Here is a 21,361-nt window from a genome sequence, read left to right as displayed (position 1 = left end):
CTCATGGTCATCCTGCTGTCTACCAGTCCTTTGGAGGCACAAGCCCTTTGGTGGGGACGTTCCCCAGTCGTTCTGCCATCTGCAGCTTTACCCACACCATCCTTACTGTAGTGCCCATGGCTCCTGCTGCCCGTGCCCAGCTGGGCACCCCCAGGCTGGCCGCCCTGGCGCCGGCTCTGCAGGCTGTTGTAGAGCCCCAGGGTGCGGCGCTTGGCCTTGCGCACGATGTGGCACACGTATTGGAAGATCTCCTCGTAGCAGTCTCCTGGTTCCATGTAGCTGGCGACGGTGCTGGAGGAGAGGTAGCGTGCCCTCTGCTCCTGCATCAGCTGATGCTCCCTCTGCTTGGTCTCCGAGAACTGCGTGGCGATGACCACCAGGCACAGGTTGATCATGAAGAAGGAGCCGACCTGGCGGTGAAGGAGAAGGAGCAGAGTGTTGGGCTGAGAAGGTGCAGGAGGGGAGAGTTGGGGAGAGAGGAAAGTGGCTGGAGGGAGAGGAACAGGAATTGGTCTGCATAGGGAGGTGTGACTTCAGAGAAAGTCAGAGATGGCTGAGCTTGGGTTTGAGAGCTCACTCCATGTCCTCTCCGTGCGGAATTTAGAGCGCTGAACTGAGATTCAGGAAAAATAAGCCCTGATTTTGGCTCTTTTGGCAGACTTTGGGACCTTCAGCATGTCACTTAGAAGCTGCCTGCAAAGGGTTTGATGAAAACTGGGCTTTTTCTTTCCCCTCCTTTATGTTAAACAGAAAGTGGGAGGCTTGCCTGTTTTCTCCTCTGCTTGCTCTTTTACTACTGCAAAAATAATGTCCTGTCATTTATGGTCTTCAACTCTTGGAGGACACCTCAGTATTCTTGGAGTATTTTCTTTATTTTTACCTTTTATACCTTAATTCACCATACAGGGAGGTGGCATTTTGCTGAAATGAAGGAGCTCTTGAAATCAAAGAAGAGTTTACAAAAACTAATGACTTTGAGAAGGAAACTATTCCTTACTTATTTTCTATTCCTCTGATACTAGACATATTATATTAACTCTTCTTTTATTTGTCCTCCAGCCTAGGTAGACTTTCCCTTTCAAACAGAAAAATAACTACAACCCACTTCCCCAAATTTTTGGAAACAAAACAAAATACTTAAGTTCTTCTTATCCTCCATATAGAAGCAAAAAATACTGTCAGGCTTATTTTACACTATCACATGTTCCCTTTAAGCTTCCTTTGCCTGAGTTTTTCTACCTGTAAAATGAAGCATGTGTTTCTTGGTGATGAGAGATCCGGAGGTAAAAAAAATCTCACTCTCATTGTTACATATTCTGAAATTACAGATTAATCTCCACTAGATCTGTCCACTACACTTAGGATCAAACCTGGGCTTGGGTATGATGAGAATTTAATTTTGGAAGCTCAAGGCAGTGGCTCTTTCACAGGGGAGATGTCCCTGCTGGCATCTGAATGTGCCTTTGAAACATGAAGCCCTTCCCAAGCAGATTCAACACAGGGACAACAAACCATCTCAAAATAAAGGTTTGGGTTTGTTTCTTTTTCTTCTCTCATCACCCTTCAAAGCTGTTCTAATTCTGTTTCCCTTCATCACTGAACTCTCCTCTTCCCTCTCCTCCTGCCCATATTTCAGCCTATTTTCCCTTCAGCTTCTGTATGTGGCCTTGAAAATTAAAACCTGCCTTGTGTTTCCCCATCCAGTTATCTCCCTCAGCTTGCCCTGAGTGAGGCAGGGCTGGGAGCTGGACAACTGCTGTGCCCACATTTCCAGAACATTAACACTGCTCAGTACTTTACAACTTCCAACAAGTCCACAAACAAGTGATGAAGACTTGGAAAACTCTCTAGGCTATAAATAGAGGAGCAGAGGGCAACAAGATGCCCTTGGCAGGGTCACACTGTCAGCCTGGGGTTGAATCTGGAGGAGGGTTCGGGTTTCACATCACCAAGCCCTGTCCTCACAGGACAGGCTTTGATCTCCTACCAGATGACCAAAAAGGGGAGGAGAGTGAGGACTGGGTAGGGCAACTGAGCCCCAATCCTTAAACCTCTTAGCTAGGAACATCAAATGTAAAACAAATGAGCTTGTTTAATCCTTAAGACGAAGCAAGTCCATAAACTCAAAGGCTTTGTTGAGCTTGATGCTGCCTCCCAACTAGCAGAAGGACAAGAAGGGTCCCAGATGGCTTGTAACTGAGCAATCCATCTCAGCTAGCTGAGCAGGGAGACTAAAAATGCCTGACGTGGAGTCAGACAAAGCATCTGACACAGACAGAAGGAAACCTGATTCAGAGCCCCAACACAGGAGTCCCACCCAGCCCTGAGACTGAGCTCTGCTTTGATTAAGCAAATCCTGCCCTCGTTTAACCCAGGGTTTGATTCCTGTCTCTGCAAATTCTAATCAAATCTTAACAGTGTTGGAGATGCTTCCTTGACCATCATTTTTATTGGATACCCAGCTGGTCTTCTGGAGCCCACATGTGCATGCACAGAGCACTTCAAGGAGGCCACTGAGTGCTGAAATGTGGATGAGAGCTGAGAGTTCAGAAGAGTTCTCTAGTCTAGAAGTCACACAAGTGGCCAAGCAGCTGGAGAGGTGACAAAGAGACAGATGGACCTCCAGCAGGAAGACCTAAATGAAAGAGTGACCCAAGAGGTAAAGGCAGTCCTTCCTCCCCATCACCTTCCTGATCTCTGGGGCAGAGGGGGAAGCTGTTTAATTTGCTGAATGCATCAAATGCTTTTACCAGGTTGTTCTGAAAAGTCAACAGGAACAACCTTGTAAAAGAACAACCTTTTCCCAGGTTGTTCTGAGTGCCAGGGTCACTCCTTCCCCCAGGGCACCACAACTATGCAAGAGTTCTCACTGTGGTGGGGATATGTCCAGCTGATGGAACCTGATCCTGCCAGGTCAGTGGTAGCAGGTAATGCCCTTATGTAGGTGTTTGAAGACATCTTTCTGAGGGAAGGAGAAGTCATGGATGGAAGCACAGCTCTAAAGAAGAGGCTGTGGATATCTAGCCCTAGAAGAGTAAGAAGGATAAAGGCTAGAAGGGCTGTGATGGATCATCACTCCTATAAGAAGACTTAGAAAATGAGGCCAAGTGATAGCAGGTTCACACTGTGGTGTTGCTAAGTGCTGAAGAAGATGTACTACACATGTAAAGAAGGTAACAGCAAGGCTAAATACTTTCTTGGTGCAACCCCACCAAAGGCAGAGGAAATATCCCACCTAGCACATGGCTCCTTTGTTCTGAGCAGTCCCCAGAGTAAGCTGAGGTTCATGTGCTCCTGTGTTTGATGGCAATAAACCTACATGGCTTCTGCAAACAAGGAGGGAGTGTCTGGAAATGTCAATGACACTCCACAGCAACACCTTGGGTGAAGTATTTAACTGAGGGTTCTCAGCACCTGCAAATGCACAGAGAAGGTTGGAATCACTGGAAATCCACACGAGGTGAGTTAGCACTAAGGATGCTCTTGCTTAGGAACCAAAACTGTGCTGACAGAACGTTTGGAGCAGGGGGGAGGGGTAGTTTTTGCAGCTGGCCTGCAGGAGATGGGCATGGCCACCCCAATGGTTAAACACTGCTTCTGCAGAGTCCTTTCAGGCTCTAGAGAGACTGTGTCTCAGACAAGGAGTAAATTCTGTGCTGAACTGCACAGGGTACAAATCTGGGCAGCCTGGACTTACTCCTCAAAGTGAAAATGCAAGTAGGTATTAAACATCTGCTGTGTGGTGGGAGATAGGAACAAACTTTATGGGAAATAATTCTTTTCTGAACTCACAGAAAGCAATGGATGTTCAATTTGCCTGTGGGATCAGAGCTGAGGGGGAACGACCCCCCAGTTCTGTGCAATCATACCTCAGCACAATCTCTCCTTGGGACTCTCCAGCCCCAAAGTGAAAGCAGCATTCCTTAGGGTGTGTTTCACCTCTGCTGTCCTGGCTCATGCCTCAGCCCACAGGTCACCCTTCTGGTTTTCTGTCCCTTAAACCAGATACTGTGCCACAGGAGTCTGTTGATAGTACTTGGTGAGTGCTTCTAGAGATCGTGCTTCTAGGAGGGCACACAGCCACATAAAACAAGTAGTGGGTGAAAAGCAGAGCCTCAGCAAGGTCCATTCAGAAACCTATCCAAAATGCATCCTTGGAAATACACACTGAGGTCCTTACTGGCTAAGTGACCTAGTATTAAATTGATCCTACTGTGTACAGATTTAATACTTCACATAATCCATTCTGTGTCTTTCCCTTCTACTCTTGACTTTGGTCCCCATGTGGGAGAAGTACAAGAGTCTTCATAAAACCCAAATCCTTCCATGTTAAAAACAGGAAGTTCCCTCCAAGAAAATGCATTTGCATGTGGGAGACTTGAGGAATAAAAGAGGCAACAGTGCCACGTTTCTCACCTCTGCTTCCAGGAACTGAAAACAAACCTCCTTACAGCACAGCAATCTTCAGACTTCACTTGTATAAATCAAAAGGGCTTAGGAGCTGCTCAGTAAGTTCTCATCACAGACACACACCTCTCTTTCCAGCCCCACCAGCCTTACACAGCCAGTTTATGTTGGGCTGCTGACACTGTTGGAACAGCAGCTCCTTTTTGTTCATGGGGAGGAAGTAATTCAGTGTGACAGACCCTGAACCAGGCAAAGTCTGCATCTGAGAAAGCCAGGGGAGGCCAAAAGCCATGAAACAGGACTCAAGAATGACTCAAGAGCTTAAAACAGAGAGAGAGACCAAGTAGGAGGGTAGATGCAGAAATGGTTTCCTGTGATTTTGGACCTACCAAGAGCCTATTTTAGCTCTTGGTGAAAATCAGCTAGCTGGTTTCCTGAGATTCCTAGAAAAAATCCAGGTAGTTTGCTTCCCCACTACCCTTGTTAACCTAACACCTGCCTTTTTTGTGAGCTCTTAGCCTACATTTCTAGCAGTCATCACATCTTGTACTTACGATTATCAGCAAGATAAAGTAGATAAAATTGTAGAAGGAATGGGCATCCATCACGTAGTACATGATCTCCACCCACCCTTCCAGTGTGATCACCTGCAAAGACAACCAACAAAGAGAGGAACAGAAGGGAAGTGGCTTCCAGCGTTCACTCCTCTGTGGACACAGGCAGATTCTGGCAGGGCTGTTGCTGTTGCAGTCCAAGGAAGGTGAGAACCAATTCATTTCAAGGAGGCCAAATTTCCATTCCAGGAAATCAGCATGGTACTGCTTGGTGACACTGGCATCCTATCAAAGCCTGTGAGATCATGCTAGTCCCCAGCAGGACTATTTGATTAAAATAGTTCATTTCCCTGGATCACAGCAGGGGGAGAACCTGCAGCAGGTTTCTGGGCCCCTCGGACTGGACACCACGTACAGTTGGTGGAAAACAAGAAAAAAAAAGGCAGGGATTTTAGTTCGCATCTGCAACACACGCTGGGATTTTTTAAAAAATAAGATAAAAAATAGAGAGTCCTTTGCTAGAATGAGCTGGACTGAAGGGGAATCTGGTACTAGTCAGTCTGAAGGGTGGAGTTTATATCAGCAAGAGCCTGGAACAGCTCTGTGTCCCTCCCCATCTCCAGGAGCAGTTGATGGTGTGCACTCTGTCTCTCTCACCAGAGTAGTTCTAAGCCCCTTTTCTCCATCACGGGAGCACAGAGACATTGAATTGGGGGGAAAAAAAAAAAAAAACGGAAAAAAAATAGTTTAGGAGGCTAACTTGGTCTTACCTGAAAGATGACAATCCAGGCATACCCAATGTTGTCAAAGTTGATGGCACCCTTGTGAGGGTTGGCGTTGCCTGTGCGGCACACGTTGTAGTACTGGTTCCAGTTCACACACATGCCACTGATGTTGAACTCCTGTCGGACTGAATTGTAGTAATAATAATCATCCTTGTCCAAGCAACACTCGTGGCCTCGTTCCTTTAGTGGGGGTATCTCATGACAGCCCATAATTCCATTGTCTCCTGACAGCGAGCAGATAAAGGGCATCTCGTCGTCTTCCTCGGGTTGGTAATAAGGAGGCAGGACAATGTCACCTTGTCTGCAGTGAAAAAAACAGTGATAAAGTTCCTTCAACAGCTTCCCATCAGCAGCACCAGTGGAGCTGGGAGCTCCCAGCCTGACACAGGGACTGCCCTGGGTAAGGGATTCCTCAAGAGAAGGGAAGAGAAGACAAAACAGGGCTCCCAATCTCCTACAACAGGAAATTTCCAGGGTGAATTTCCCCAGTTTTCAGAGCTTTGCCTGTCATCAGATCACCCCCAGCCAACTGACACAATCTGCTTGCACAAAGTAACAAATGGAATGCAGAGATTTGCATTTTGCTCAGTCTCTCCATTAGCATCAGAGCTAAATCAGATGCAGGGATATGAAGGAAGTTCATCAGGCTTTACTGTAATGTGCTCATGTATGTAGCTGTTGATGGACATGTTTTATAACATTTGGCAGTGAACCTTCTGTACTTCTAGAAAGGAAAAAACAACCCAGTTCATGCATAATTAAGGTTGTACAGCTAAACCTTAAAATCAGGCAATGCAAAGCCAAAATTGACTTCACCTTAACTTTGACTCCTCCTTGGCAGTTGGCATTATGGGTGCAGCCTTTCATGACAAGTTCACGTCCTCTTTCCCAAGTGATGCAAGCACCTTCCAAAATCATGAATAATTAAAATCATCTATGCCTGCCTAGCTGGAGATGAGCTAATGATCAGGCAAGTGAAAGGTGGCAATTGAAAATTTTCCATTCAGCTTTATCTGGTGCATTCCTTGCAAGGCTGCAAACAATGCTTTTGTGTTGCATGGATTCAGACCTCTGCCACCCAGTGTCATCTGAAGAGGACAGGTGCTGAGGAAAGAGTCAAGTCTCTGCTTCTAAACTAAGCAGGACTAAACCACCAAGATCTGTCATAACATATCCACATCATTAGTGAGCTCAGTGCCTGGCAGAATCATTTCTCTAGTAACGGCCAGCCAAAGATTTTCTAATATCCATCACTTTGCAGGCTGTGGCCCCAATTTACTTCTCAGTTACATCAACTCCACATGGATGTAATTACACTCATTAAAATAGTACTACCCCTGATTTAGGACAAGCATCCTAAACATTCATTTTTCCCCAAGGGACATTTAAAGACAGTAAATGGCTGTTTCAAGCATCTCCTGCTCCCCAGCCCTGCTGCTGGTCTGCAGATTGTATTTTTACACTACTTTTTTTTTTTTTTTTTTTCCAATTTGTGGTGATCTAAAGCTTCAGAATTGTTTAATCACTCTAAATTGATCTACAGCTTTAGGGGGGTTTAAGGGGTTTTTAGGGACAGGACACCTGAGGTTAGGATATGGTTTTAAGAAGGCATTTTAAAGCCTGAGATCTGTTAAAGCTATAAAGTCAACAGGAGGAGCTGTGCCCTGAACTGGTGCTCTGGTCCCCAGGAGGGGAATGGGAGGATTCCCAGCAGGCAGGAGCTTTCCCACCCTGCTGCCTGCAGGAGGTAGAAGAGAGATGCTCTGCAGGCTCCCCCCAGCCTCCCCTGAGAAGAAACCTCAGATAGCTGGAGTCAACCCCTGTGTGACTCCAGGCTCTCTTTGCTGGAACTGTGTCACATTTCCCCAAGGGTTTGTGTCCCATTCAAGCAGCCACTCTTTGCTTCCAAATGCTCTCATTTCTACCAGCCCAGCCGTGGGACACCTCTCCCAGCAGTCCTCCATCCCTCCCCACAGCACCTCCCACGTGCAATTCTGCTCCTGAAGTCTGCTGGTAATTTCTCCATGTCCCTCCAAAGCCAACACTGCTGTCCAAATGGCGACCTCAGCTCCACAACAGGGACAACAAAGATGTTCCTGAATGCTTCAGCAGCACTATGGCTTTCTGTAAGAATCCTCTGGTGAACATTTTCTGAAGAGGGAGCAACCTCAGGAGAAAGACAGCATGGCTGGGGTTTCAGATTTTTAACTCCTCTTGGGAGTAGGAGCAGTATCTTGAACACAAGCTGGAGGAGGCATTGATGTTACCTAGGCCTCAGTGAAATCCAGATGAGCTCAGGCACTTGTGAACCACGAAGACAAACTAAAACCAGCTGCCTTTGCCCTCCCTCCCTTTTAACTAACACCAACACGGCCAATGCTCTGCACCTCATCACCCCACAGCCATCTGGAACACACAGGGAGGCAGGCAGGAGAAGACAACAGAGGAGGGAAGGCCAAAGAGAAACGTCCCTAGAAGAAAGGAAGGAGCCATCATCTCCTGGGCACTCACATGGTGAAGTTCTCCTCCATGAAGCAGCGGTTGCGGAGCAGCCCGGCCCAGAGCTGCACCCCGATGATGCCGAAGATGAAGAAGACAAAGAAGCAGAGGAGGAGGACGTTCCCCAGCATGGGCAAGGTGTCCAGCAGCAGGTTCACAAGGATGCGCATGCCTGCGGGGGGAGAAGAGAACCAGGAGGAGCAAGTGTGGGGCAGAGCCACAGAGAAAGGGAGCAAAGGAAGGAGAAGGGAAGGAAAGGAAAATTTAGAAGACACACACACACAAAGCCACTTGAAGATAAAGGCTGTGTCAGAAGTTAATTACTGCCCAAACCAGGCTGGATTTCTGCTTGTTGCCCTTTCTGGTCCTAACCTCTGCTGACAGGCACCCAGCAGAGCTGCTGTGATGTCCTAACCCCCAGCCTCTGGCTGCAGCAGTGAGAAGAACAAGGACTGAGACCTCATCTCCTGTCTGACTGATGTCCCTCCCACCCCTTCCCCCTAGAAGGGCCAAGGAATGCCCACTGTCTGAAAGGCCCATGGCAGTTCAGCAGCCCCATCCTTAGGCAGCTCAAGCTGGAAGTCAACATCTGGATGCTGCAACCTGGGAGAAATGCATCAAGGGACCAAGGCCGGCCTGGCCAGTGGCATGAACCTCCCCAGCACACCCAAACTGGTACAAACTGGGTTTCCCAGTGACCATATGTATCACCAGGGGACAGGCACAGAGACCACACTCTCCTCTCTTGCCTGGTCCTCCCTCCCCAACACAAAGGGGCACACAAGTAGCAGGCACAGACTGAGATGCTGTCAGCAAATCTGGCCAGTGCAAATGTTTAAAAATATGTATTTTTTTAATTACTTCATGAACTATTTCTCTGGTTCTGTTTCTCCCCTGGCTCTGCAGCTCACACAGCCACAAGGAGGGGCCAGGGGAAGCTCACTGAATTTTCCTCTTCTCTCCAGGGATAGCAAAAGTCTAGAAATCCTTCTGAGCATCACCAGGCTGCCTCTAGCCCTGAGCACACCTCATGAGATCCTCCACTCCACAAAGGTCCCTCACTGAAGATGTTCCATGTAGGCCAGGAAATAATTAGCTAATTAGGTATTTATAACCAGTTTATTACTTCCAATGGGAATGAGAGGGGAAAGAGGAGGGGAAGATAAGATTAGGATTCTCTGGCAGCACTTCGAGGCACAAGTTAATCCCCCTTGTGTGCCCAGCGTCAAGTAATTAGCCAGACAATGCTGTGCATTAACTCTATATCTGTTCCACCAGGAGAGGGGAGGGAAGGGGTGTCTGCAGGGAACACACTGGGTAGAGAGGGAGAAGTGGTGCCTGGTGTGGGACACCAGCTTGGTTTGGCTCAGGAGGGAGTGTTTTGGAGAGAAATGAGGGTGGGAGAGACAGAATATTTGCAGGTAGGTGATGTGTAGGGAGGAGAAGATGCTTCAATGACAGCTCCATGGGCTCCTGAAGGACAAGGGAGGAGGATGTTCAGCCCTCAGGCCAGGCTCTGAGGCTCAGTGTTCTCGTGCTAGGCCCTCTGGGGTACCTGGGCTCATAACCCCAGAATGGGCAGGTTGCCCTCTGCCAGGCAGGTTGCCACCAGGCAAGTGGAGTCTTTTCCATGTTACAAAGAATCTCAGCATTGCTGGGTTCCATTTTTAAGTCCAAATGAAATCAAATCTTGATTTTTAAAAAATCTCCCAGCTTCATCCTTCTCAGAATCTTCTTCAACAGAATCATCCTTCTCTCCTCGCTGATGCCAACTGTGGATGAGGTTGGCTCTTCCAAAAGCAAGAATGCTGAAGCTTGAAGCTACACCCATCCAAACTCCAATTCTCCTAGGGGCCAACCACCTCCAAAACAAACCTATCACTTCATTTTGTGCAAAGCCTCTTCTGTTTTCTGCCTTAAACCTCAAAGCAGTTGCTCTGGGAACCCATTTTTCACAAGAAGCATCAGTTTTCCAACAAAAGGACCTCCTCTGCTGAGTCCACCCCATTACTGGAGGTGCTTCAACTACTGCTTCCACATGGGTGAAAGGCACAGTGTAAATAAGCTCAGCACCTTTGTTCTCTCCATTTTCTCCTCCCCCACTGCCTGCAATACTGGTGCCAGGATCCCTGAGCCCCATCTCTGGGGGGAAGCCCTCACAGCCTCCCTGTCCCCTCCTGAGCCAGCAGCCCTCCAGGGGTCTGGGCCTCAGGAAGGGTCAGGCTGGCCTGGCAGCCACACTAGGGCATCTGCTGTGGGTCTCCAAGGAAGAACCCTCACTGCCAGGTGAGGGACAGGAGGGGCTGAGCCCCACTTATCTGCCCCTGAGAATTGGGGCACCTCTCCTGTTTGCCAGACAATCCCCTATCCACAGCAACACCCAGGCATCTTGCAGGACAGCTTCTGGAAGGTGCTGGAAAGCCAGTTCCTCAGCAAAAGTCCTGCTGCTGCCTCATCCTACCTTCCACCACCTCTGCCTGCTTCTCTGCTCCTTCCCTTCTCTCTTGCTGTGCCTACATCTCCTCCCTGCCTTGTTCTGCTCCACAGCATCTGTGCACAGGTCTCCCAGCCTCCCTCCCCACATCCCTGTTTGTCCTTTACAGCTGCCACACTGTCTCACAGCAAGGAGGGGATATGAAAGGGACAATGACCTTTTCTGAAGCAGCCTTTGAAAAAAGGAGACATTCCCTGAGAATAGAAAGAAAGAGGGGCTGGGCAGTCGAAGGGAAAAGCAGGGAGGGAGGGCATTGATGAAGCAACTTTCAGCAACCCAACAGCCTCCCAGGGCATCAAATATGAAAAGGTTTTTGCTCTTCAAGGGGAAGAAAAGCCAGAAACATGAAATATTCATGAGTGCCAGGTGTAGGCTCTGAAAGGCCTTTTCTCTTCCCCTCTCACCTTCAGGAGGAGACCAGGTGAAAGGAAGACACAGAACAGCATCGGCTGTGGGCACCCAAGGAAGGACCTTCACAAAGCAATGCTCAGACAATCCTTGCCTGCTGCTTACCCGTGCCCTTGGGCAAGGGGTGGGAAGGGTGCTGGATCAGGAGAGCAGAGCCACAAGCACTACAGAGATGTGCTCACTGCTCCCACATGGCAGCCGACGCCGCAGGGGGAGAAGCTGAGGGAGGGTGAGAAGAGTGCTGGGGAGAAGATGCCAGAGCAAAGCACAGGGCTGAGCCAAGCCAAAAAATGATTCAAAGTTGCTGAGCTCCCTCCTGGGTCCAGGCAAAGCAAATTATCTGCCTCGCCCTGGCAGCACCCAGAGGCTCTTTGTGGCAAGCTCTGCAGATGCTGCAATGACCCAGCTCCCCTTCAACAGGCAGCTTCCCACCAGCAACACCAGTGGAGCTGGGAGCTCCCATCCCCACAAAGGGACTGCCCTGGGTGAAGGATTTCCAAGCTTATTGCCTCAGGAGAAGGGAAGGGAGGAGAAGGCTCCAAATCTCCTACAACAGGAACCTTCCAGGGTGAGTCCCCAGTTTTCAGAGCTTTGCCTGTCACCCCCAGCCAAAGGACACAATCTGCTTGCATGGAGACGAAGGAAAATGAGGAATGCACAGATTTGCATTTTGCTCAGTCTCCCCCTTAGCAGCACAGCTAAACCAGATGCAGTGATGTTGAGGGAGTCCAGCAGGCTTTGCAGCCAGGCAGAGTAACCGTGTGGGGCAGGTAGGGCTGGCAGCCCACCACCACCTCCCCCTACTCCTGCTCAGCACCACGCTGGCCCTTCGCCTTCTTTCCAAGAGCAAGGACCAAGAGTTGAGCTGATTCACTCCCTAGCACTAACAAGCCTGTCATCTGAACAGGAGACTGGCTCAGGGGAGGCTGAGAAACTCTGTTCTTTCTGGTTTCTTGTGTCTCACCCACTTTTGAGGTTTCTGAGTCTTTGGCAGCTCTAGGGTGAGGGGTAAAGCTAATGAGAGCAGAGTCAAAAGGAGAGAGTGGTTTGAGGCAATCGTTGCCTTGCTTAGAGTAAATCAGGTGGAAGAGGAAATAATCCTCAGCACCCATCTGATCTGCATCATGGGCCAAGCCACCAATTGTCATTTTAACTGGAGCAAAAGCAAATCTTTTCCCCATCAGCACTTGTGACTGTAGCTGGCAGTACATTCTGCAGAGCACAGAGACTGACGCTGTCCCTCAGCCAGTCCACTTGTCCAAGCATGCCTTCTTTCCTTCCTACCCTGCCCCAGGCCACATGGCAGTCTCCCCAGCTGGCAAGGGGTTGGCAGGAGTTTCCTCTGCATGCTTCTTTATGGTAATTTTCAGAACAGGGGAATCATTCCAGCAGATAGGCTGTATTGGTGCTGGAAGCACACAGAAAAAGATGCACCTTTTCTTTTACATTAAAATAATTTCAGTTTGCATGCATGGTGCAAGCTGGTGCTCCAACATGGGGCCTCTAGCTGATCTGAGGCTCAGCTGTCATTTCACACCTTGCAGTCACCTACAGCAGCTAAAACGTGGGGCCAAACTACTGCAAAGAGGAACCAGCCAGCTCTGTGCTCCACAGGAGATGCCTCACGGCTTCCACTGCCTCTCAGACCTTCTTCCCTTTGCTGCATTCCTCCTAAGCGAGGCCTCTCTTGCAAACACACAGGGAAGTGAGAGGAACTCAGCTGGAACAGCCAGTGTGCAGCTCCAGGTGCCTTCTCCTCAAGCTGCTAAGCCAGCCTCACTCACACTCCATCCTCTCACCCCCTGCTTTACAATGATGCAAGAGTGAGCACGTCCAGATGGTTGCCCTGACCCAGGTTAAATGACCCCTATGGAATAAAAGGTCCAGTTGACAGTATGAGGTTGTGAGAAATCTTAAACCAGCTCCACTGCTAAGGAAAAGTTGCCCCAGAAACAAATGTGAAACACTGGCCTCATTCAGAGGCAAGCAAAGTCTTTCCATTGATCTCTCCTGTCAGGTTCTCCATGCCTTTGTAGGGTTGGGGGGTTTGCACTTGCAGGTTGTCAGCATGATTTGAGTCAGTTTGAATGCCACTAAATTCTTCACCAACACTCTGCTCTTGCCTTGCCAACAAGCAAAGCTTTCTAACATCTGAGTGGCTCAGACACCTCATCTGGCTCAGCCTGTTGATGACCTAACCTCCAATTATCCAAATCTTTGTCACTCCTCAGCTTGACAACAGAAAATATCAAAGTGAGACATTTCCAGCACTTATAGAGCTTCAGCCAGTGGAGAAAGCTGTTGTTCATTTTCTCAGTATCATGGGCACTCCAAGCCTCACCCCAGTGCAGTGACTTCCCTGAGGATACTGAATCAAGTTCAAGCATTGTGTCCTTGGTCCTTACCTTCAAAGTACTCCTCAGTTAAAGCCTAAGGTAGCCAAAAGAGAGACTAAAGCTCCAGGGAGAAAAGTGTTGGTTAGAGCTTCACCCTGCTGGGACAACAGAGCTCTCCAGAGTAGGTTTAAAGTGTACTGAGGTAAGAGCAAGAGCTCTCTCAAGCTTGCTCTGAGGCTGCAGAACCAATTCCCTCAGGAGCCAGGGACTAGCATAGACCTCAGTGGTTTTCACTTTGAGAGCAAGACACTTAACCACGTCAGGATGACACAAGCAGCAAAAAGAAAAGGAAGAGGAGAGGAAAAAAATACACCACTTACAACCTCCCCATGAAAACTAAGAGATGCTGTTTTCCTTAGAGGGGGGAAAGTGAGGAGAAAACCACAGATGCTGTACAGCCACAATGCTCAGCATGCTGCCAAAGGGGGATCAGGATCCTACCTGCCCATCAGATGTCATACATACATCAAGGAAATAGGCCCCTCTTAGTGAGGCTTAGCAGACAGAGGTGTCAGCAGCCTTGAAAATTAGAATTCCCTTTAGCAGGGTATATGGCAACAAGTCCAATGGAGCCCTGGCTCACACCACAAGTAGTTCTTGCCACATTTCTTTGCTGGAAATCTCCAATAAACCCTGCCCCATCCCTGGGGGTCTTTAAGGCCAGGCTGGATGAGGCTCTGGGCAGCCTGATCTAGTGGGAGGTGTCCCTGCTCATGGCAGAGGGGTTGGAACTGGGGGATCCTTGTGGTCCCTTCCAACCCTGACAGATTCTGATCTATTTTAGCAGAGGACTTAGTAGTGTTGGCTTGATGGTTGGATTGATGATCTTGGAGCTCTCTTCCAATCCTAAAGGATTCTATGATGATTCTGTTCTTTTTCCCAATATTGAACACCTAATAAGCAACACCTACTCTCACCTGCTACTGTTGTTCCTCCACTGATCACCTCATTTCCCCCGTTTCACTGCAATGACAACTCCATTCCCTTCCAAAACACATAGTGTCAGCTTTTCTTTCTAGAACTGGAGTCACCCAAAATGTTACTCCAGCGCCAAGCCTGTGAGCCACCTGCCTCTGTTCTATAAATACCCTCAAGCTCTTTACACAGCTCTAGTGCTGTGTAAGTAGGACAGAATAATGCCAAATATTCTGTAAACCAGTTTTAATGCAACTTCTGGTTGAGGTTTCAGGGGGCTCATCTCCTCTTGCTGCCACTAGCACGAATCCTGCCTCTTTCTAATGCAGGCAGTGATGTGACATCAGGTGAAATAGGAAGAGGAGCATCAGGCCCCAAAACACAGGCAGATTGAGAAATTTAAGGTTGTGGTTGTAAATTGCCCTGCCCACACATGCAAAGTATAATTTGCATTAGTGTGCTATGACATTATCTTTCACCTCATAACACGCTGTCATTACTGCTCACATTTCCATGGTATCCAGTGCTCCACAGGTCCCATGGGACACATTGTGCAAAACAGCTCAGCTCCCATTTAAGGCAGCAAAACACGTGGCTGGGCTTTTGAGAACTCTGTGTTTGAACAGGCAGCAGGACTGTCACAGTGGGAGCTGCAAGGCAACGAGTGAGTTTTAAACCCTGGCTATGCAGGTTCCCCTAGAGGAGAAGGGAGACATAAAGATTCCCAGCTAAGGTCTCTTTATGACTCGTTTTTGGGTTGTTGTGGTGGTGTTTTTTTTTTCCCCCAGGCTTGCTTTACTTCCAATAACACAAATTCCAAAGTGCTGTTGCTAACTCTTGTGATTTTTATCAGGAGTCTTGGGATGCGTGGCATAAACCTTCAGGCGTGAGATCTTGCTCTGACTTGACAATCTCAGATCACAGTGGAAAAATAAGAAAGACAGAGAGAAAATTTCTATTCCTCATTACTATGAGGGAAATGAAGACTATGAGATCTGAGTCACAGGTCTAAAGGTCTCAAAGCCATGGAAAAATAAAAATAATCTGTGATTATTTTTTTATTCCTTTTCAAATCTCGGGGTTTTAAACCCATCTGACAACCTACAAGCACACGATTTGTGACTTTGGAGCATTTGTTTATAATAAAAGTAAACAGAGCAGACTGGTTCAGAAAAATTACTTTCCCCCATGATCTGGGACCCAAAAAAGGAACTAGACAATGCAGGACACAAAACAAGGCATTACCAACTCTACATTTCCTGCGCTTCAGTGGTCCTCAGCTCCCTCTCATAATGCTGCACTAACACAGGGATTTCATTTTCTTTTTGTTTTGTCTGTCTTTCCTCCCAAAAAAAAGCGCTGATTTGCAAACCCATAGGGTGTATTTTTCTGAGAACCAAGAGACTTTTCTTACTCTAGTTGTTCCCCTTGTTTTGGTTTTGATTTCCTCCCCTTCTGTCCCTCCCTCCATCCCCACTTTCTCTGCAGGACCTTACACACAGAGGTGCATTTTTTCTTTGAGCCCCACTCTTTCTCTGCTCTCTTCTCTAGGTTGTAGTGAGGGGGGTGTCAATCTCTTCTCACAAGTTAACAAGTGATAGGACAGGAGGAAATAGCCTTAAATTGGACCAGGGAGAAGTGGCTGAATCCCCATCCCTAGACATGTTTAAAAGTAGTATAGATGCTTATGGACAGGGTTTAGCAATGGACTTGGTAGAGCTAAATTACTGGTTGAGACTTGATGATCTTAAAGGTCTTTTCCAATCTGAACAATTCCATTTTTCTATTGATTATCAGGCTGCTCTGCTCCCCCTCCCACCATTTCACTGTCTCCTGAACACTCCTGTCTGATTTAGGGCTCGACTAACTTGATAAAGAGGCAGACAGAGGAAAGTGCAGGTCTGAGTTACATTTCCACCTCAGATCTGTCCCCCTCTCTGAGGAAAGACATCCCTTAACGGCCAGCTCTAGGCATAAATCACACTGCTCTCTTCAGTGCTTCGCTCCACTTGGCCAGGAGATTGGGTTGGGAAGGGAGGATGTAGACTGAACTCGACCTCATCAGTCCAATCCATCCCCTGTCAGCTTCTCTCCATCCTTTCACTGCCCTCCTGCCTGGGAGAGAGCTACAGAAAGCTGGCAGCTTCATCTTTGAATGCACTTGAGTCACACACAGCCTGACCAGGGAATGAAAAGGGCTTTTTGACCTCTTAATTTCTGAGTATGGGTGCTACAGGAGAACATCGCTCCTGTCCCTGTGCTCACCTGCTCAGAACTATGGCTGCATGTGGATAAATCTGTGTGGATATATTTGCATGTGGTTGTAAGCATGGATGTGGCACTGAGATGTGATAATAAATATCTACAGAGCAACTAAGATGAAGAACTGCAGATGAAGGGAGTTTAAATATTTGGAAAACACAACAATATCTGAGCTTCAGTTATCACTTCACAACTAAAGCCAGGAGGGGGAAAAAAGGCACTTCCAGAAGAGTCAAATGGAAGAGGACATTTTTGGAAGAGAACAAGCAAGTGGGAGGCCTCTTTCTGAAAGACTGAGGGATCTGAAACAAAAACCCCTGTGGGGAAGGGGTCTTAGAAGAGTAATCTCATAATCCCTTTGCATTTCCCACAGCTAGGGCAGGACTGTGCCTGTCCAATACACTTGCATTTTGTCTGATCTTGCTGTAAATGAGCCTGTTTTACAGCCTAATATATCTCAAGCCAGAAGCTAATTTCACACACGCTCATCAGTGAAATTAGTTCTTCAAAAACACATTTAGAGAAGTAAATGTCATCACTTTTCCCCCGTGCCAAGTGTGGGGTTCACAGCCAGACCACTGTCATAGGCACTGTTACAGCATCAAACCCAGGTAGCTCAGTGTGGAATACAGATTTAAGGCAGGTATTTAACTACAAAACATCTGCTTTTCCCTTTCCAGGGTTCAGAGATTGTTTTTATGTTGGTGCTTTGGTCTAGTGAGCTGAACACAGGGCTAAGAGTTAGGAGATGTCAGTTGTATCCCTGAGTCTGCTGGCGACACTCTGCTCACTGGCTCTCACTCACTTGGTTTAAAACATGAGAAAGATTAAATTAATAAACCCTTATTTATATCTTTCAGATCTGCAGAAAAGAAGTAGAAAACTCTGGTCTATTTGGAGCTACTATAATAACAATAATTAATACAGAAAAATGGACTTAGAGCAAGATTTTCCTACACAGCACTTTTACCCGGAAAAAAAATGCTGTTTCATTGAAATAGAAACACTTGAGTGTTGTGATAGCTTTTGAAACATCTTTTAGCAAAAAAAAAGAGGAGGATAAGAGGAGAGGAAATAATTTTCATGCTGCAATGGCATGGCTGAGGGGTTTTGATTTTTAAACTTGTCATGACAAAATATAGGGGAAAAAAAAAATCAAACAGCCAAACAACCTAAAAATTAGGCAGAATAAAACCATATTAACGCGGATGGGAAATTCTTATTCTTGTTGTGAGTGAGCAAAACCAACATTTAGAAAGAGCACAACTCCCCACAGATCTGAAATTCTGTTTCCTGCAGTAGTAGGGGTATAACATGACATTTTTAATGCTTAGATCCCCCCAGAAGTATTACTGCACTTGCACCCCAGGTATTAGCACGTGTACACACCTTCTGTTTGATAAAGTTGCTATGCAACATTTCGGAACAGCCTCCTTTGCTTCTGTACAGAGGGCTCAGCTGAAGTAATGATGATAAAACAATGATAAAGCCTTCAAATGATGAAGCAGTTACTAAATTCTAAGTGGAAACTGGAAGGCATCAAACAACACAAGGAGTCTTCTTTGCATAAGACCCTTGTGAGAAGAAAGAGCAAACTGGAGAAACATTTTCTGCTCCAATGTAAAAAAAAAATGTAATAACAGAAGCAAAAAGAATTCAAATTGTCAGAAATAAGGCAGAAATAGAACAAAACCAGCCTCTCCTCCAAATTTTGTGCTTTGCCATGAAAAGAAGGGATGAAAGAGAAGTAGAAGCAGCAGCTTTTCACCCAGCAACCTGCCACACAATTGCAAAAGGATAACAACAAGAAATGGATGTAGGATTTCACTCCAAGCCCAGGACACAGACACGCCCAGAAAGCATCTCTGACAGATGTGAAAAGTAGTTTTTTTCCTCTTTACCCTTGTTTGGTGACTCGCAGAGCTCATCACACCAGCTCACCACTGTGGAACTGAATCACCTGCTAACAAGACCAGAACAATCTCTGATTTTTTGTTTCATGCATTCTCAAATGAAACCCCAAAAGGCATTATTCCTGGGGCTGCAGTCAGCAATGCAAGAGAGAAGCAGGAATAATGAAGGTGTGGTTATGTTTAACAGAACTAGGGTGCCTGATGGTTTCTCTAGTCCCCTTCAAAGATGACATGTGAATGGAGGAGACTTCTGCATCCAAAGGGGTCAGGAGCACATCCTGCTGAGAACTGCAAGAAGTGCAATCAGTTGCTAACAACCATAGCTAAAGATCAGCTCTAGCCCTGAAGCAAGGAGGCTGGAAATCTGGAAGTGTCTGCACATGAGCTCTCATCCCTTGGACAATTCCATTTGATTTTACTCACATAGTATCTTTTCCTTGATTTGGGGCTGGAAGGATTTCTCATGGCAGTGAGTTTTACAGCCTAATTAGCAAGTGAGTGGAGAACAACTTCCTTAATGGGCATCTGGTACCTCTGAGTTACAGTGGAGGTCCTTTTCTGTCAGGTAGGAGAGTCTGTGCATCCTTTACACTATGCAAAATGACTGTGACACATACAAACAGCATTTGTCAGCTCCTTGGGGAATATTGTTTCAAAGCCTCACTGTAAGGAAGGAGTTTCAGTAACATGGTAAGAATGAACACAGGTAAGCAAAATTCAGACATATCCTATTTGGGTGTTTAAAGTTCAGCCTTGCTCACCTGCCAAGAATACAAAATATGTTGAACTTATTTAACACCTGATACATTTTCCTCTACCATGTTGCTACTGTTTCCTCAGAGTCATTTGGAATTTGCTCCTTCCTAATATTCTGGCATCTCTTCTTTTTTTTTTGCTCCAGGTCATATGAGATTTCTCTCCAATTTCTCCACCTCAGGATATGGACTTTTCAAATGCTGGCTGATTATTAGAGTGTTACTGATCTTTGGGTGCTGAACAATCTACTCAGGCAGACCCATTCAGCACTCTTCTGCTCATGTGGTAATCAGCCAGGTTCCTAATCATTTTGTCCATTCTCCTGATAATAAAGTGCCATTACTCAGACCACACAGCAAGATTCCTCTGTGAAAATTCCACCCACGTGGAAGCCTCTGAAACAGCCACTGGTCAATGTTGGGCCACGTTGTCTCATCACAGCCTCCTGAGCATGGCCCAATATCTCCTTTTGGGATTAACCCTGCTGTCCTTCCCCAAATATCTCACGTTCCCACCAACACCTCAATCCCCCTCTACTTCCCACTGCTTTATTTCCCCACTTTCTTTGCTAGCACCTGCAACACCCCCAGCTTGCTACCATCAGTATACCTCACTAATAAACTTTCCTCTTGCTTTTCAGATCAGCAATGAAGAACTTAAAAAAGACATTATAAAAAGACATGTGGCCAAAGGTCCCATTAATTATGTTTGCTGTACCCCACTGGGCACCTTCTTCCAACACAGCTCATTCCCATTTATCACAAACCTTTGTTTACAACCTCTCTGCCAGTTTTCAGCCCTTGAGTCAGCGCTTCCTTTCCTAGGGGATATGATTTCCGTATTTTTTTTTAAATTAATGGCAGGCTGTCTTTCTTCCAAAACGTTCCCTGCATATAACCACAGATTTATGGAGCCAGGAAGATACATAAAGATTTAAGCACAGACTGAGAAATTAGAAGAGCATTGGTTTCACACAGGTAGTGTTTTATACTGATAAAAGGAGCAGACAGACAACGTCACGGCTGGGACAGTTAGGGGAAATGGCCTGTGCTCTGCAAAGGTCAGGCAGGATGATTGGGAGCATCCCTGGTGCCTCAGCGTGGACAGAGCAGGTCCCTGGTGGACCAGATCTCATGCTTCTCACACTGCTTCTCCTAGGGCAGCTCCTGCTGGGGAGGAAGCAGCTCTGGCTGTTTGGAGAGATAAACAGGAATAAAACAAGGCCTTGACTTTTTGTCAGCCAAGCTTTGCTTCTGATTGTTGGTGTCCAACAGGAGCCAGCTGGATATCCTGCAACATGTTCTCACTCTCCACCAAGGTTTAGTCAACCCTGATAACAGGGATCAGCCTCAAAGTGGCCTTTGGGTCATGGATCTCCTTAGGAAACAGGTAGGAGAGGGGGCTGCATAACATGAGGATGGTGCTGCCCTCACACAGCAGGCTGTGTGCTTCCTGGAAGGGGTGAGGCTGCCATTTGTGACCTCCAGGCCACCACCTCACATCCCTCTGGTGCCCCTGTGGCTGGCTTCTCTCTGAAGAAGGGCCAGAGAGATGGAGAGAGGCTGGAGGAGTTGTTCTGCTGACAGTCAATAGCCAAAAGGTTGTTCTTGGCTCCCATCTTTACCAGCCCCTGATAGACCTGTTAAATGCCTGAGTGTGCAGTCAGTGCCCAAACTAGCTTCTCCTCCACCTGGTGCCCTCCTGCCACGCTGGGCAACACAGGAACGTGCCTCAGTTCCTCCACAGTCACACCTTTCAGCATCCTCTGTCCCTACCTATTGCTCAGAGATAAAAACACACCCAGAAAGAGATGAGATCCCTTTCTAGATGGGCTTCACACGGAGCCAGAGACCCTGAAATGTGCCTCCATAGTGTGGTCAGGACATAGGTGGAAATGTCAAAGTGACTTTGGCTCAAGGAAAACCACACGATGCAGGGTGGGAGGTAAGTGTGCAAAATTCCTCAGATGGGG

The 21,361-nt window shown here is 47.2% G+C and overlaps 1 protein-coding gene across 1 annotated transcript in view; it reads right to left on the bottom strand.

Moving 5' to 3' along the window:
- Positions 1–91: 91 nt before the first annotated feature.
- The window catches only part of LOC103774880 (voltage-dependent T-type calcium channel subunit alpha-1I-like), a gene marked incomplete at its 3' end in the record, with an annotated part of 38,602 nt that continues 17,332 nt past the window's right edge, over positions 92–21,361 (bottom strand). Inside the window, exons 4-7 of the mRNA XM_008942317.1 lie at positions 8,258–8,417; positions 5,732–6,047; positions 4,962–5,054; positions 92–410 (exon numbers count right to left, since the gene is read on the bottom strand). Of these exons, the coding sequence (XP_008940565.1) occupies positions 92–410; positions 4,962–5,054; positions 5,732–6,047; positions 8,258–8,417 (888 nt within the window). The remainder of the gene's footprint in view (positions 411–4,961; positions 5,055–5,731; positions 6,048–8,257; positions 8,418–21,361) is intronic.

The sequence above is a fragment of the Merops nubicus genome, unplaced genomic scaffold (assembly GCF_000691845.1).
Source record: "Merops nubicus isolate BGI_N331 unplaced genomic scaffold, ASM69184v1 scaffold21536, whole genome shotgun sequence".
NCBI classification, from domain to species: domain Eukaryota; kingdom Metazoa; phylum Chordata; class Aves; order Coraciiformes; family Meropidae; genus Merops; species Merops nubicus.
Note: the sequence above shows the minus strand (reverse complement) of the source record. Positions and strands in the feature narration are given on the sequence as shown.